The sequence below is a fragment of the Symphalangus syndactylus genome, chromosome 6 (genome assembly GCF_028878055.3).
Source record: "Symphalangus syndactylus isolate Jambi chromosome 6, NHGRI_mSymSyn1-v2.1_pri, whole genome shotgun sequence".
NCBI lineage: Eukaryota > Metazoa > Chordata > Mammalia > Primates > Hylobatidae > Symphalangus > Symphalangus syndactylus.
In genome coordinates, this window is record NC_072428.2 from 134,421,118 (window position 1) to 134,439,710 (window position 18,593).

The 18,593-nt window shown below is 38.7% G+C and overlaps 1 protein-coding gene and 1 pseudogene across 8 annotated transcripts in view; both read right to left on the minus strand.

The window, feature by feature from the left end:
- The window catches only part of TPK1 (thiamin pyrophosphokinase 1), a 393,588-nt gene that overhangs the window by 193,319 nt on the left and 181,676 nt on the right, over positions 1–18,593 (minus strand). For all 8 annotated transcript variants that reach the window (XM_055284382.2, XM_055284383.2, XM_055284385.2 and 5 more), the window contains exon 5: positions 6,603–6,675. In XM_055284382.2, the coding sequence (XP_055140357.1) occupies positions 6,603–6,675 (73 nt within the window). The remainder of the gene's footprint in view (positions 1–6,602; positions 6,676–18,593) is intronic.
- Positions 4,651–6,439, minus strand: LOC129485155 (putative elongation factor 1-alpha-like 3; annotated as a pseudogene).

Here is an 18,593-nt window from a genome sequence, read left to right on the forward strand (position 1 = left end):
TTAGGTGGATCAGTTCAGATGTTTTTAACTGGAGATTCTGTGAAATGTAAATAGAATCAAACCTGAGGCTTTATCAGATTCAAAAGGATATCCAGAGCAATTCTGATTATGAATTACATCTACATTCATAAATTATGCACTTACAAAGATGAAGTATTTGAAAATATTTTTAAAAAGCAATGTTACTGAGAAAAAATAAAATATTAAAAAGGTCTTAAGCAAACAATTTTAGGAAGTAAAATAAAACACTACCAGCTTATATTAAAATAGTGCTTTAGTATTTCCAGAGAACTCTACATGTATGCCATCATTAGATCATTACTATAAGCACATGAGAAAGTCAGGGATATAACACCATGATTTAGTTTCACGTGTGGTGGTAAGACTTTCATATATGTAAATTAACAACACAAATGTAATTTGCACTTAATTCAAGAAAACAATCACTTTACTACTTATAAAAGCCTAAAAACTAAAATGCACACTGCTAACAGCCAAGATTAAATATTAGTTATTTGATATCCACACTTGAATGCACCCTTCACCCAATAACCCGCCCTCCCCACTATTTGAGAATCAGTGTCCCCATCTTTAAATTGGAATTAAAATATAAGCATTTTCTGCTTGTCATCAGTAGTCCATTTATGAAAAATCAGATATTCTATTCAAATGCCAACCAGGTGACAATTTCCAATTATTTTGACTGAGAAAGTTATATTTAAACCCAAATCCCCAATTCCCTAAAATGTAACGGAAACACATTTATACAGGTAATAGCCATTATGATGAAATGCAAAATGATGAGACATTTTTCTGCTACTGCATCTAACACTTATAGTGTTTTATATTTATAAAAGGGAGTACTGGTTTTTAAAGATTAGATACACTACCTCTGCCCATCGAGAGCACTCGTCAAAAATTTGGGTATGGCCACGCAAGTATTCAATGACAATGGGAAAATACTATAAAAAATATTGGTTTTATAAGATATATTCTTCAATAATTCATGCAATTTGCTTTAAAAAACCCTTATCTTTCCCAAGAGGGAAAAAGATACAATGAAAGACAGGAGACAAAAATCTGCCTACATTTCTTTCTCCATTCCTCCAGTTTATAGTGCTAGAATTATCAGGGGACCTGGAATTATCTTATTTTCTCTGTAATAGAAAATCTGTGGTTCAGCATCAACTCACCCCTTCTGCTAGCCCTCATTCACCACATATACAGGGGTTCAATGTTTCCCTTAACCAAGCTTGTCTTCATAAACAGTTACAATGAGTCTTTGGGCACCTTGTTGCAATATTCTTGATGCTATGTTCTTCTAAGACTTGGAAGGATTAACAGAGAAGATAAAATCAGAACTTGGACCTACAGTCCTCTTCCTGACTTATGCTTGGGTTGTTTTCATCATACCGTCTAGAACATGGCCTTGTGTTGATAGCAACACTTTCTGGAATGGCAAAATACTCATTGGTAACACAAAGAAAGACATACTAAAAATTTGCCTGTACCCTTGATAATTTCATATTACCAAATCACTCTGATTCTTCAGTGTTCTTCTATCTTGGCTTAATCCAATATCTTGTAAGCAGCTTTTGTTAATAGGTAATTTAAGAATTTATCAGTTTATAAGGTTTTGCTCTTTCCTGGTCTGGTCCAACTATTGCACCTTTACCCTTGCTGCCTCAGAATCAAAGGTTCAGAGGGACATACCAGAAACATAATGTAAAGTATTTGATTATGTTGTTGACATTATGTCACAATGACAGTGATAGTGGCATTCATTCCCAGGGATGCTACATATCCAGCGCAAGGAACAACCGTCTTACCCAATAGGCCAAAGGCTTTACCTGTTGAGAAGCAGTAGCAGTGACCCAGTCCCAGTTCTAACAACATTCTTTTTACAGAAAACATGGACATTGATCCTAAAACTGTCTCTCACTAGTTCTACCATTTTGTTGAAGTCGCTTAGCTTTCTGGGCTTCAGGTCCCTCATCAAAAAATTGGGATAAAGAATATTGAATAATTTCTTCTATTTTAAATTACAGTAGGCCCTTCATATCCACAGGGGATTGGCTCCAGGACCCTAGAGAACATCAAAGTCTGAGGATGCTTAAGTCCCTTAGTAGGCCCTGCATATCCCAAGGTTCCCCATACACTGTTGGATGAATCCTTGGATACCAAGGGTTGACTGTATTTCATATTTTTATTGTATTTCTATATTTTAATTCATATCCTATAAACCTACATTTATAGCAATCCCTTGATATTCTGTAATTTTTAAGGCATCAGCTAAATCCTGCAAGTTGTTCCTTAACCCCCTAAATATTAAGGAAACAATTTTAAAACTCCCTTTCCTAAATCCATTGAAGACCCAACAGAATACAATAATGAAAGAATATCAGGAGTTTGATAAGATAGCACGGTTTCTTCTAAAGTTCTCAAAAAATTAACATGGTGGTAGGCATAATGGATAGAAGTAGGCGATTTTTAGCTTTCAATCAAAGAAGCACTGACTGACCCAGAAAAATGAAAAATAAAATATCAAGAGGAAAATCAGTAAGAGATATTCCTCATTCTGAGTTAACAGCAGTGAACCAGGCAGAGACGAACTAAGACAAATAGGCAAAAGGGAAAGCACCAAGATGTTACAGCTACCTGAAAACGAGGACTTTATAAACTAAGGACTGTACACCAGTTGCCAAGCTCAACACTTTGTATCAAGAAATGTTGGCTACACAATCCACTTTTTAACCAAGTTTTGGTATTTTAAATTTCTTCACTTTACTAGATCCCCAGTTTCACCTTCATTGCCAACTCAGACCAGGTAGGGAGGGGCTGTATTTGAAAATGAAGATAACCGCCTTTCAATTGTGAAAGAGCAGCGTAAACGCTGTTTAAGTTGGAGATAATGGCTTATATGAATTGTGTGTAATATTGCATTAACTTGTTGTAATTGTCATGGTTATTAAAACTACAGCCAAACACTCACTATGTGCTCTACAGGGCACATTAACTATATAAAAGACATCATCTGTGCCCTCTAGGATTAGCCTAAAAGTTCAAAGCAGTGAGTTTGATCCTCGCTGATACATGAAGAAAGTGGATTATACTGTATCAACCTAGAACTATGCAGTTCAAGAATTAGAAGATTCAGCTAAATCTTACTTTAAAAACTAAAACTCAACAAATATCATTTAGTTTTTAAGGTTAAAATAAAGTGAAGAAGGAAATATAAGAGAAATTCATCAAGAGGCATTAACTCAAATTTTTCCTCTATCCTTGACCCTCATTTTACTGCCTATAGATATAAAAAGGCTGGCTTCCCCTATTTTCTTATCTTGGATAGATGTGATCAGGCTGGCACTTCTGACTTTGGCAAGCCAGCAGCATTAAAGAAGGGGGAGAGGAGTCACACCTGACCAGATCTTCAACTTGTTTTTGAGTCTGCTTGTCCCTGCCTCTCTTGCTGTTTCTTCTGCTCTTGAAAATATGATTAACATCTATGCATCTGTAAAACTCTGCATTGTAAGCAAGGCTGTGGCTTTTCCATCCCAACGAGGTTGAGGTATGGAGTTAATGAGAAGTGAGACTGTGAGGAATGAATAGGAACATGCCAATGTTAAAGTAATTGAGCATGAATATCAAACACTGACTTGGGAACAGTCTTCATTTGCTGAGGGAAAGTCTGATCAGCTGGTGGGCAGATGGGATGTGCAGAGACCTGCATTCACTGCCAGCCCCAAAATTTCCATATCATAACAGGCTATACCTTATAAGCATAGCACCTTTGTGTTTCCACCTAGAATCATGTTTCCTTTTTCCTCTTTCTTTTCATTTTCCTACCTTTTTCTCTTCCCTCCTTCCTGAGAAAGGTTCCTTCTCTTCTTTTTGAATTTATCTCATCTCCCCCCAAGCCTCATGAAGAATTTAAAGTTTTGTGATTTCAATACCTGATGTTTCTTTTTAAAACAATGTGTACTTTGCTAACGCCAGTTTAGAATTAAACACAGATGATGGTGTTGTGGTTAGAAGAATTACCAATGCTACAATTTTTATTTGAGAAACTCTTCATTGTGTTCCAAAACCACTGAGACCTTGAACTATTGGTTACTTTAATACACTCCCACGTGCCTTATATCATTCCCAATTAGATTATTTATATGTTCTTAAGTGGCAAGGATCTTTGAAAGATGTGCCCAATATTGAGAAAATTAACACCTTTTCAAAAGATGTAGGTTATTATCAATCTCAAGTTGTAGGGAATAGTTTTATTCAAAACACAGCAATAATAATTTCAAGAAAACTAAATGTTAAAGAAAATTTTCTAACGTTAGTCCTAAATTCTTATGAATACACAATTATGCATTTTTACAAAAATTCATTTACAAAGATGATTTTAGCAGAGTTTACAAAGCAAAAAAATGCACACCTGAAACGTACATTAATTGGGAATTGGTTAAGTGAAATAAGGTACATTCATTAAATGAAGTTAAAATGATCCACGAGAAATATATAATAATTAATGAGGATATAGGCAACAATTGTGTATTATTAAATGAGCATATACAAATTATAAGCTCTTTTCAAATATATATGTTTAAAGGATTAATTTTTACATAATGGTGATAAAATTTCCCCAAGATTGTGTTCCAACTTGTCATTTTGTAAGTTTCCATTTTTTTTCCTCATTAAACTTTTTTAATGGGTCTCAAAATTCTGTGACAAATTTTTGGTCAAGTTGTTTCCATTAAAAAGTACTGATTTTAAAAACTAGTAACTTAAAACTGCCACACGCAAAAAAGAAAATCAAGGTGGTCCACAAAACATTCTCCTTTCCTTCTGAAAGTTTTATGATGCATTGTTATCATTAACCAGTCTTTTACTACTAAACGTAAATGGCCAATTGAAACAAACAGTTCTGAGACCGTTCTTCCATCACTGATTAAGAGCGGGGTGGCAGGTACTAGGGATAATATTCATTTGGCTTTCTGAGCTTTCTGGGGAGACTTGGTGACCTTGCCAGCTCCAGCAGCCTTTTTGTCCACTGCTTTGATGACACTCATGGCAACTGTCTGTCTCATAGCACGAACAGCAAAGCGACCCAGAGGTGGATAGTCTGAGAAGCTAACACACATGGGCTTTCCAGGAACCGTATCAACGATGTTAGCATCACTAGACTTCAAGAACTTAGGGCCATCTCCTAGCCTTTCACCAGAACAGTGATCTATCTTTTCCTTCAGCTCAGCAAACTTGCATGCAACATGAGCCATGTGGCAATCCAGTACAGGGGCACAGCCAGCACTGATTAGGCCTGGATGGTTGTGGATAATCACCTGAGCAATGAAGCCAGCTGCTTCTATTTGTGAGTCATTTTTGCTGTCACCAGCAATGCTGCCATGATGAACATCCTTGAGAGACACATTCTTGACATTGAAGCCCACACTGTCCCCAGGAAGAACTTCACTCAAAGCGTCATGGTGCATTTTGACAGATTTTACTTTAGTTGTAATGGTGACTGGAGCAAAGGTGACCACCATACCAGGTTTGAGAACACCAGTCTCCACTCGGCCAACAGAAACAGTACCAATACCATCAATTTTGTAGACCTCCTGGAGGGGCAGGTGAAGGGGCTTGTCGGTTGGACAAGTTGGTGGTAGGATGCAATCCAGAACCCCAAACAGCGTGGTTCCACTGGCATTGTCATCCTTACCGGTGACTTTCCATCCCTTGAACCAAGGCATGTTAGCACTTGGCTCCAGCATGTTGTCACCATTCCAACTAGAAATTGGCACAAATGCTACTGTGTCAGGGTGGTAGCAAATTTTCTTAATGTAAGTGCTGACTTCCTTAACGATTTCCTCGTATCTCTTCTGGCTGTAGGGTGGCTCAGTGGAATCCATTTTGTTAATACCAACAATTAGTTGTTTCACACCCAGTGTGTAAGCCAGAAGGGCATGCTCTTGGGTCTGCCCATTCTGGGAGATAACAGCTTCACATTCACCAACACCAGCAGCAACAATCAGGACAGCACAGTCAGCCTGCGATGTCCTTGTAATCATGTTTTTGATGAAGTGTGTGTGTCCTGGGGCATCAATGATAGTCACGTAGTACTTGCTGGTCTCAAATTTCCACAAGGAGATATCAATGGTGATATGACGTTCACGCTCAGCTTTCAGTTTATCCAAGACCCAGGCACAACTTGAACGAGTCCTTTCCCATCTCAGCAGCCTCCTTCTCAAATTTTTCAATGGTTCTTTTGTCAATGCCAACGCATTTGTAGATCAGATGGCCAGTAGTGGTGGACCTGCCTGAATGTACATGTCCAATGACGATAATGTTGATGTCAGTCTTTTCCTTTCCCGTTTTGGCTTTTAGGAGTAGTTTTCATGACACCTGTGTTCTGGCGGCAAACCCGTTGTGAAAAAGTGTAAGTTTCCATTTTGCATGTATGTTACAATTGCCAAAATAAAAAAAACTATGAAAAGTAACCAACCAATGAGTTTATCAATCTCTTCCTATACAGCATGACGATTGGAAACAACATAGAAAAAGCAACCACATGAGAAAGATCTTGAACAAAAAAAGTGTTTATAATTTACCTTAGTAGCATAGTATTCTCTGACTTCAGGCCTAATAGAATCAAAGTCTCCATTGATGAATTCAGGCAAAAAGCTGAAAGAAACAGTAAGTCAAGTAAGTCAACCAATTATTTCTATTTATTTTTGAAACTTTAAAACTGTGGCCAAGTGCAGTGGCTTGGGATTGCAACTGTAATCCCAACACTGAGAGGTTGAAGCAGGAGGACTGCTTGAAGCCAGGAGTTCAAGACCAGCCTGGGCAACATGGCAAGACCCTATCTCTACAAAACAATTAAAAAATCAGCTGGGCATGATGGTGCACACCTGTAGTCTCAGCTACTTGGGAGGCTACACTGGGAGGATCACTTGAGCCCAGGAGTTCGAGGATATAGTAATCCATGACAGCATAACTCCAGCCTGGGTGTCAAAGCAAGTCTCCATCTCTAATTTAAAAAATAAAAAATAATAACTGTGATTATAAGGACCAAAAAGAAAAGCAATGTACTCAGAACAAAACCAAAAACACAGAAACTATTTTTAGAGAGAATAGGATGTTATACCATATACTCTTGGTTTCAGTGACTGAGGCAAACAACAGGTATCCAACCAATTCATCAACTCAGTCACAATGTCAGAGAATATTTATCTTTTTAAACAAATCGATACAAATTAAAGATTACTGGTTTAAAAAATCCTAACAGAAATACTCATCATCTTTGCATATTACCTTGTACATATATATAACGTTTTACATTATTGTACCCTCGCACAAGTTCAGAAATTTCAACAGGTATGAACAGAACGAATGATCATGAGGATTCTTTGAAATCTGTGCCAAGCAAGAGTCAGTTCAAAGACATTTTCCAAATATTCTATTAACATATGTCTAGACACAGGCATCTTTTAGATAAATCTGAAATACTACAAGAGTCAAGGTTATTAAATATAGAGATTCCCAGATGTGGTTATTTCTAATAATATTACTACTGCCTTTACTTTTTTCCCTGCTATATTTTTAAGTCATTTTAGAAAGCATACCTTACTCCATCTATTATACACAAACCATCATTTGCTATTTTTACATAAAATATTTACATAACTTGGTAGAGATTCTTCCCACTTAAAACACATAATTGTAGAGAAATAAAACATCCCTGGATTTCTCAGTACTATGCAGAAATCCTTAGCCTGCTGAGCCTCAGAAATGTATATGATACAAAGAAAGGAATGGTTGCTTTCACTTACTGTAAAAATATTCCACCCTTCACATGCCATGAGAATTAAGACTGTAACCATTTATCTAGTTAATTGCTTTGATCCAAAATACTAAAACTTCTTAGGTCTCCTCAAGAGGGCCAAATTGTTATCCGATGAACTAGGTCCCTAGCTAAAGAAGACTGGGGTGTTATATTTGTGGGTATTACGTGTTAAAAAAGGTGAAGCCCCAGAACTTGGAGAAAACTCTATGTCATAACGAGAGATGACAGTGTGCTGGCAGCCCTCGCTCGCTCTCTCGGTGCCTCCTCGGCCTCGGTGCCCACTCTGGCCACAGTTGAGGAGCCCTTCAGCCCGCCGCTGCACTGTGGGAGCCCCTCTCTGGGCTGGCCAAGGCTGGAGCCGGCTCCCTCAGCTTGCAGAGAGGTGTGGAGGAAGAGGCGTGGGCTGGAACCGGGGCTGCATGTGGCGCTTGTGGGCCAGCGCAAGTTCTGGGTGGGCATGGGCTTGGTGGGCCCCACATTTGGAGCGGCCGCCCAGTGCCACTGGCCCCAAGTAGTGAGGGGCTTAGCACCCGGGCCAGCAGCTGCGGAGGGTGCACCAGGTCCCCCAGCAGTGCCAGCTCGCCGGCGCTGCTCTCAAATTCTCGCTGGGCCTCAGCTGCCTCCCCGTGGGGCAGGGCTCGGGACCTGCAGCCCGCCATGCCTGAGCCCCACCCCCCACCCCCCGCCATGGGCTCCTGTGCAGCCCAAGCCTCCCCGACAAGTGCTGCCTCCTGCTCCAGGGCGCTCAGTTCCATCAACCGCCCAAGGACTGAGGAGTGCAGGCACACTGCGCGGGACTGGCAGGCAGCTCCACCTGCGGCCCCAGTGCGGGATCCACTAGGTGAAGCCAGCTGGGCTCCTGAGTCTTGTGGGGACTTGGAGAACCTTTATGTCTGGCTGGGGGATTGTGAATACACCAGTCAGCACTCTGTGTCTACCTCAAGGTTTGTAAACACACCAATCAGCACTCTGTATCTAGCTAATCTGGTGGGGACTTGGAGAACCTTTATGTCTAGCTAAGGGATTGTAAATACACCAATCAGCACTCTGTGTCTAGCTCAAGGTTTGTAAATACAACAATCAGCACCCTGTGTCTAGCTCAAGGTTTGTAAATGCACTAATCAGCACCCTGTGTCTAGCTCAAGGTTTGTAAATGCACCAGTCAGTGCTCTGTGTCTAGCTAATCTAGTGGGGAACTGGAGAACCTTTATGTCTAGCTAAGGGATTATAAATACACCAATCAGCACTCTGTGTCAGTTCAAGGTTTATAAATGCACCCGTCAGTGCTCTGTGTCTAGCTAATCTAGTGGGGACTTGGACAACCTTTATGTCTAGCTAGGGGATTGTAAATACACCAATCAGCACTCTGTGTCTAGCTCAAGGTTTGTAAACGCACCAATCAGCACCCTGTCAAAAAGGACCAATCAACTCTCTGTAAGACAGACCAATCAGCTCTCTGTAAAATGGACCAATCAGCAGGATGTGGGTGGGGTCAGATAAGGGAATAAAAGCAGGCTGCCCCAGCCAGCCGTGGCAACCCGCTGAGGTCTGCTTCCGCACTGTGGCAGCTTTGTTCTTTTGCTCTTTGCAATAAATCTTGCTGCTGCTCACTCTTTGTGTCTGCACTGCCTTTATGAGCTATAACACTCACTGCAAGGTCTGCAGCTTTACTCCTGAAGCCAGCAAGACCATGAACCCACCGGGAGGAATGAACAACTCCGGATGGGAGAAATGAACAACTCCAAACGCGCCACCTAAAGAGCTGTAACACTCACCACAAAGGTCTGCAGCTTCACTCCTGAAGCCAGCGAGACCACGAACCCACCAGAAGGAAGAAACTCCGAACACGTCCAAACATCAGAAGGAACAAACTCCGGACGTGCCACCTTCAAGAACTGTAACACTCACCGCGAGGGTCCGCAGCTTCATTCTTGAAGTCAGTGATACCAAGAACCCACCAATTCCAGACACAATAATATATAAAACACGGGGGGGGGGGGTTATCTGGCTCCTGGAGACATTTTATTAATATACCAAAGGGGTTATGATTCAGGTCCAGAAAATTTCTATGGAGACTCTTTCACGAGGGGAGAAACACAGCTGTATATTCTACTTAATAATAAGAAAAATAAAAAATAAAAACACGTTGTCTTATCCTTCACCTATGGGTGTGCAACTACCAGCAGAGGACAATGGACCTGGCTCTCACTGCTTGGGCCAAGGGGTAACAAACTAGGGCAAAGGGGACTAATGACACATCTCTCTCAGAAAATCTGATGTGTGAGTTCAGAATAAAATTAATAGAGACAAAATTTGGAGAAAAAAATACTAACCTTGTCTTTTAGCACATTTCTTTTTGTAAGGTTCTTGACTCAACTGGAAATATTTCTGAGGTCAAACCTATCTAATTGGTCCGTGTTGGGCCACCTCTTCTTTGAGTTACCACAAAGATCTGTACCATATAAACTCCTTAGCTCGGATGAGCTAGGCCCAACAATTTTTTATTAGTCAATTCATTCCACAAATATTCACTGAACACCAACTATATGCCAAAGACTACAGCTAATTTCAGAAAAAAAGTAGAACTGGAAAGTAAATTAAGTACTTAGGTGTTCAAATCACATCTGGTTTCAACATCTTCCCATAAGCTTTCTTCCTGGAAACTTCCCTGCACACCGTATCTATTACTTTCAATTTCATTTTATACCTATTTAGGTAAATAATATATACCTTACCCCTGCTGTTAGGACCAAAAATAGACTATTAAGTTTTTTTCTCTTTATTTTTTCTTGTTGTATAAATTCATTCATTTTCAAAGTTTCTTTACAATGTTTCACCTATCACCATATAACTGCGTGCAAATTAATACTCAGATGAATCACAGAATATTAGGGCTGGAAGGAATAAAAGAAATTATCCTTCTACTATCCTCATTATCCTTTCTGAAGAACTGAGATCCAAGACATCAAGGGCATTTTGTGTGTAAAGCCAATATCCAATCTATTTCACCAAATAAAGCAACCATTTAAAATTAGGACTCTGGGTCTCTGCTGGTTCAAGCAACATCCTGGGAAGACTGACTTTATGTTGCTCTCCAAATTTCAGTCTGTCAGATCTCTAGAACCAATTTGGCAGTTTCCAAATAGCATATTGATTTTGTCAATAAATAAAAATGAAAAATAAAAGCTGATACACACAGGCAACTGAGCATCTATCCCCTTAGGGACAAATCATCCTAAAGACAATTAGATCTCCCTATATCTTACACTGTGAATAATGAAAGAAAGCATTCATACAAATTCACTTATATTTTAGTGGAAAATATTAACAGGAAAACAAACATATAGGTAGTAGATACCTAACTTCTGTTAACTTTTAATATAATTTTCTCCAGTGTAACATGTATGCTTTCAAATTGAATCAGGATGCTTACTTCTAAGAAGACCCATGCCAAAAATACACCTGGCATTCATGCTGAGATGACTAAAATAATTATAACTTTTCGTCATGTAATGCGCTCGTTTTTGAAACTTGCTGAAATCTACTTTTTGACGCTGCAATTAAAAGCCCGTCTCACTTTTCCTGAGGTGCCTGTTGCCATGGTGCCTGGGCATTCTGAAGAGGTACTTACTGAGGATGACACTTCACAGATGTAGAAGAGCTATGTTATGATATAAATGACAGTTTACATAAGCAGATTATTTTCAGAACTCTTTGGGGACTGATTACACGTAGCAACTGACTATGGGTATGTGGATTTGTGTAGCCACTGACCACGTTTCTACCTACTGTCGACTTAGACACACCGATCTATCTTTTCTTTGCTATCCTCAATCTATGGGCACTGACTTGTTAATACTGAAAGGTGTCCCAAACTCTCCACAAATAGCTCAGACTCCTTAAACATTTTCATTTTAACTCTTTCCATACTGGTCACTCATTCATGATAAAATAAGAGTCCAAAAAGTACTGAGATCAATTAGTGAACTTAAGATCCATCACACGTAATAATCGAGAGGGAGGCTGACAAATTTAGGAAATATTCTAAATACAATGGAGTAGATAGAATATAACCACTGCCTTTACAGGGTCTTTCCTGATCCCACTAAAGGAAACTGTCCCTCCATAAAGCCGTTTTTTTTTGTTTTGTTTTTGTTTTGCCCCCAGGAAAGATACTCTTATTCCCTTAAAACTTGAATAGCACTAAAATCTCTTACTTTCCATTTCATTTTAAGCAAGTTCTATGTCTTTTAGCTACTAACAGATGGTAAGGCCTCTGAAGCAAGTCTGTCTCTGATTGATCTCGGTACGCCCCAAAGGACGAAGGACACTGATGCTGAAAATGATATAAGATGAAGAGGCAGAGAAGGAGAAAGAAGGGAAGAGGGAGAAAATGGGGGGGGGGGGCGAAAGGGAGAGAAGAGGAAGTAGGAGGAACAAGGAGAAGAGGAAGTAGGAGGAACAAGGAGAAAAGGAAAGAAGGGTGAAATGGGGGAAAAGAGTGAAGTGGGGGAAGAGGAGATAGGAGGAGGTGGAAAATGGTACAAAGAGAAAAGCCAGGAGAGGAAAGATAGGGCAAGAGGAGAGTAGAAAGGAAGAATAAGGAAAGAAACATTTACTAGGCACTTATGCTTACAACTGCCCCTCCCCCCACTTCCTAGCTTGTGCAGATTATTTAAGCTTTTTCTGAACCTCATGTATCCATGTATAAAATGAAGATAATTTCAAATGCTTGTGAGGATTAGGAGTTAATATATGTAAAGCACTTGGAAAATGCCTGGCATACAGTAAGCACAGTTTAAGCTACTCAGTTCAAATAAAAATTATTGCAAGTGAAGTTAAGTAGTTTGCCCTAGATTATAAGGCTAATAAGAGGTAGAGCCAGAACTCAAATCCAGGCAGTTCACTCTTTGTTCTTTAATGGCTAAGTATACAGCCTCCCACATACATGCATTTACAAAACAGAATAATGATGTTTTTGGTAGAGAACGTTCTCTGCATAAATGTACTCTTTCCTGCTGATTTTATTAATCACTACTAATTTGGTCAACCTATATAGTTTATAAAGGTTTCCCTGAGGCACAAGAGAAAAAGGATTTGTGCTCGTGGTACCAGAAGTAAGGACAGGATTTTGAGGACAGACTATGTTAGAAGAAGAAAATTTGGGAATATTGTTGAAGAAGAGCATGACTACAGACATAGAAAGTAGTATTCAGTCTGAAAAAAGAAGGAATGAATCATTTAAAGATTTGTGCTAACATTCTCTGTAAAATCATATAAATTTGGTGGGGGGGAATAAGGGTGACACAAAATGTAATACATAAAAATGTTACCACATTTTGACTGTGTTTATAAACACAATCAGTTCAACTGTTTGCAATAAATAAGTCTCTAAATATAATAATAGTGTCAAAAGATATTTAAATATCTGTGTAACTTTGGGTAAGAGACATTCTTAGGAAAGACAGAAAACACAACAATAAATAAGTTGACAGATTATGTACAAATGTAACAATATGTTAATACAAAGGTCAAATTATGACTTTTACAAATGCAAAATATATAACCCATAAGAATTGCTGTCCCCAACACAGGAAGAGCACCCCACAGTCGTAAAGGAAAAAGATACAAATAGAAAAAGTGCCAAAGCCTATTCACACAAGCAGTAAGTATATGAAAACATGGTAAATCTAAAATAATTATCAAGGAAATAAATTTTAAAGCAAAAATAGAGTACTTTCTTCTACACAAAAACTCAAAAACTAAGAAAAGTGAAGTGGGTATTGACAAGGCTGAGCAAAAATAGGCGCAAACACAGACTAGTGAAGTCGTGACTAGGATACTGCCTACAAACCGGCAATCCCACTTTGGGAATCCATCCTGGCTTTTTTGTTTGTTTGTTTTTGTTTCGTTTTAACAGTACCTAGGATATCTGCACAGTAAAGCAAGGGATATAAGAAGGAGAGAAACAAACGGAATGTTCAACAATATAGGAAAGGTGGAATCAAACATTATGTAACCTGTTAGGGAAAGTAGGCAGCTTTTAGATGAGCTAATCACTGTCTACTGTTCTCGAGGGAATGCCCATCACACGTTACTAAGTAAAACAAGCCTAAATATATTTGTGCATTTTTGTATAAACACAAAGGAAGTTATGGAAGTGAATGATTCAAGCTATTCACACTGATTATCTCAGGGGATGGGATTAATTTTTCTTTGAAAAATGTTATAAAGCATACCTTAATTTAATAACTTAAAAGAAAATTAATAATGACACTTGTGAAAGCAAATAAAAATGTGAAGGAAAATGAAAAATTAACTGAAAACGCTTAGACTCTGATTACACAAGAACATTAAATAGTACTTAGCAGCCACTGAGGTTGTTATAAATGACTTAAGTTACCCAAAGAAGACAGTGTTTTATCTCTTAGAATAATTGATCGCATCGTCTCAAACTGTCTAGCCCAGGATTCATCACAAGGCAGAAAATAACAGTGTTTCCCAAAATAATTATTTAAAGATGTCTTTATATGCTAACAACATCCAGAGGGAAAAAACAGTAAAAAAAAAATTAACAAATGAAATACAGATAGAATCTCCATATCACACAGTTAAAATAATGACTGGGGAACAGAATGAGGATAGATCAATGACGAGAAAAAATATATAATTTTGCAGAAGACCTCTTCATTGAGACAAAGAGGGAAACACAGAAAAAGCTGCCAAAAAGAAGAAGACTTGAGGGCTCTTATCCTAGAGAAAACCTTCCAGGAAACATTTTTTTGAATATTTGTTCTATGCCAGTCTCTGCATTTTATTCATACATTTATGTTTATTAATTAATATAATTTTAGCTAATTTCCATAACACTCCCATGAGGCTGATTTTTATCATCTGAATTTTATGGTAGAAAGCCAGGGCTGAGTGATATGAAGCCACCTGCACTGGTGTCACACAGATTCAAAAGGTCTTCTCTCCTCCTCCTCCTGCTTTCTTCACTGAACAACATATGCCCTTGACCAGCACAGAGAAATAATCCTGCTCTACCTCCTTCACAGGATGCAGTTTCACTTCTTCCAAAATCCTGGCCCTTGTCTGTAATCTGCCTTGCTTGCATGCCCAACAGAGGTGCACAGTCATCAAGCCACAGCAAGAGGGCAATGCAAAGTTGCTCCACAGCACAAGTGACAGGTCCCCAGGCACACTCTCTCGTGAAGCTAGGTTCATGGTTTGTTTTTATGAACGGAGAAGTGGGGAAGGGAGGCACCATCACAAAATCACATGAGGCTTCCAGACAGCATATTTCATTCTAGTTAGTAAACAAATTGAATATTCAATTCCATAACTGAGCAATCAGCATAAGCAATGTAAATTTTATGGGTCAGTAGGAAATTAAAACATACAGACTGCTGCTTCCACCCCTGCAATGGGAATTAACCTCTCACTGCAGCCACTTAGAAAACCACACAAAAGAAGTAGAAATTCAGACAGTGGAAAAATGACAGCTCTGGGCAGTGATTACTGTATGATTCTATAATGGTGGATACATGTCATACATTTGTCCAAATCTATGCAATGTAAAACACCAATTGTGAACCCTAACGTAAACTACAGACTTTGGGTGACAATAATGTGTCAATGTTGGTTCCTCAATTGTAAAAAAAAAATTCTATCACTTTGGTGGGGGATGTTGATAACCAGGAAACTAGGAATGTGTGGGGACATGTGGTATCTTGGCTGTCTTTGTATCCTTCTCTCAATTTTCCTGTGAACCTAAAAACTGCTCTTAAAAAAATAGTTTTAACAGAATGGACAATGGACTTGAATAGAGGAGAAAGCAATCTGGCAATAAATGATTAAACATAGAGTTACAATAAAAACATGGCAATTTTATTCCTAGGTGTATTAATAGATACAGACAGAAATGAAAACACGTGCATACAAAATCTTGTACACTACAACTGGGATGAACCTTGAAAACATTATGCCAAGTGAAAGAAGCCAGGCACAAAAGTCCACGGAACGTATGATTCCTTTTATTTGCAAATACCAAAGAGGAAAACCTAAAGGGACAAAAAGTAGATTAGTGGTTGTTAGGGCTGGGGGAAGGAAGAAGGATGATAGTTGAAGGGTACAGGTTTCTTTTTGAGGTGGTGAAAATGTTCAAATTTGACAGCAATGAAAGAGAGTTCTTGTTGCTCTGCATTCTTGCCACCACCGAAAATGGAGATGGTTGCAGCTATCTATGAACACTAAAACCTCTGGACTGTAGACTTTAAATGGGTAAATTATTTAGAATATGGCTATATCTGAATAAAGCTGTTAAAAAGTAGTAAGAAAAACGCTATCAGACAGCTTCATCTAACTGGTATTTCTAGAATACTCCAGCCACCACCAACAGATATATACATTCTCTTTAACTTCCGCATGAAACATTCTTCAAATTAGACACTATTCTAGTCCAGGGAGCAACATTTTTAAAATTTTTTTTGAAACGGAATTTCGAATTTCACTCTTGTTGCCCAGGCTGGAGTGCAATGGCGTGATCTTGGCTCACAGCAACTTCTGCCTCCCAGGTTCAAGCGATTCTCCTGCCTCAGCCTTCCGAGTAGCTGGGATTACAGGCATGCGCCACCACACCCGGCTAATTTTGTGTTTTTAGTAGAGACGGGGTCCATGTTGGTCAGGCTGGTCTCCAACTCCTGACCTCAGGCCCGCCTCAGCCTCCCAAAGTGCTGGGATTACAGGCATACGCCACCGCGCCAGGCCTTACAATTTTTTTCTTAAAGAGCGAGACAGTCAATATTTTAGGCTCTACAGGCTATAAGGTCTCTGACACAACTACTTCACTCTGCCATGGCAGCATGATAGCAGCCGTAGAAAATAAGAAGACAATGGGCATGGCTATGTTCCAGGAAAACTCTGTTTAGAGTAGTTTGCCAACCCCTGTTTTAGGCCATAAAACAAGATTCAATCGATTTAAGAGGGTTGAAATCATAACAAGTATGTTCTCTAACACATACCTTTCTCTCTTTTCTCCCTTCTTCAAATTAATCAACTATAATTAGTACTCTCCAGAATGGACTATGACTGCTATCAGAATTAGTTGAGGCTTTAAAACCTCCATTTATATAAAGCAGGTCTGTATTAGTTCATTCTCACACTGCTATGAAGAAATATCCGAGACTGCGTAATTTATATAGGAAAGAGGTTTAATTGACTCACAGTTCCGTATTGCTGGAGAGCCCTCAGGAAACTTACAATCATGGCAGAAGACAAAGAAGAAACAGGCACCTTCTTCATAGGGTGGCAGGATGGAGTGAGAACAAGCAGGGGAAATGCCAGATGCTTATAAAACCATCAGATCCTGTGAGACTCACTCACTATCATGGGAACAGCATGGGGGAACCACTCCCATGGTCCAACTACCTCCTCCTGGTCCCACCCTTGACACGTGGGGATTATGGGGATCACAACTCGAGGTGAGATTTGCGTGATGACACAGAGCCAAACTGTATCAAGATCCTTGAATAACGTGCTTTCATTCAAGGTCATCTCCTTATAAGGTTGATGAGGAAAAAACCTGGCTAGAGCCATTAAATGTATAGGGTCTGCATGATCTCACTACGTCTATGTGGATTTTCTCTAGGTACTCTGGTTTCTACCTACATCCCAAAGATGTGCACTTTCGGTGAGCTGGCTGTCTACACAGTCCCACTGTGAGAGTGAGTGAGTGAGAATGTGTGTGTGTGTGTGTGTGTGTTTAAGTGTGCCTCAGAGTAGAATGTGTCCTGTCCTGGATCAGTTCCCTCCTTGTCCCCTGAGCTGCCCAGAGAAGCTCCAACTGCCCATCACCCTGAACTGAAATAAGCTGGTAAATAATTATCTTGCTTGTTGTTTTCATTGATCTTTCTTCACTTGATCTTAGCTAAAAGGCTGAGAAGTGATTTTTATTGATTTTTCTTAAATGTACATAGAGCTCATATTTATTTCAGTGTTAAATATTAGAAGTGTTTGGTCTTTATTCAGAAGTTTGGTGATGTTTTTGTGACAAGAAATATGCCATAGGAACTTAACTCTTGCTGATACCAATTAGCCTAGGGTAAAATGGGTTCTCTTTTATGCCATTTTGGTTAAAATCAGTTTCTAAAAAACTATCAACAATGTTAAGGATTTACTGTACACAATAATACTGATATTAATTGAAACCAATTATATTAAAGCAAGTTAAAAATTTTAATTTTCCTACTCATATTGTATCCTACTTATTTACACTAGTTTAAGTTGTCCCACTAGATTATATATTTAGTTAGATCTTATATTTAGTATTTATTCATAATTATATTTAATGAATATACAGCTAATTTGGAAATATTTTATAGTTCAGGCACACACAAATTTTGAAAAAGATACATTTTAAAAAGTCACTTTATCATTGCCTTACATTATAATTTCAAATTTTAATCAGTACCTAAAATGTTACATAAAGATTATTCTTTATAACAGTAATTTCATAATCACATATTTAATTTAAAAAGTTTAATATTCAGTGTAACATTTGCTAAGATACTATTATACTAGGCTTCGTATGATTTATCAGAAATGATTTCATTGTATCTCCAATGCTAGCAGTTTAGTATTATACATTTAGGTGGTAGAATGTGTTGTCAATAACTTTCATGACTCATGATGACAGATTTTCCCTATAGGAAAGAAAATATTGGGTCTGCTTTTATGGCTTTGCTAGGATTTC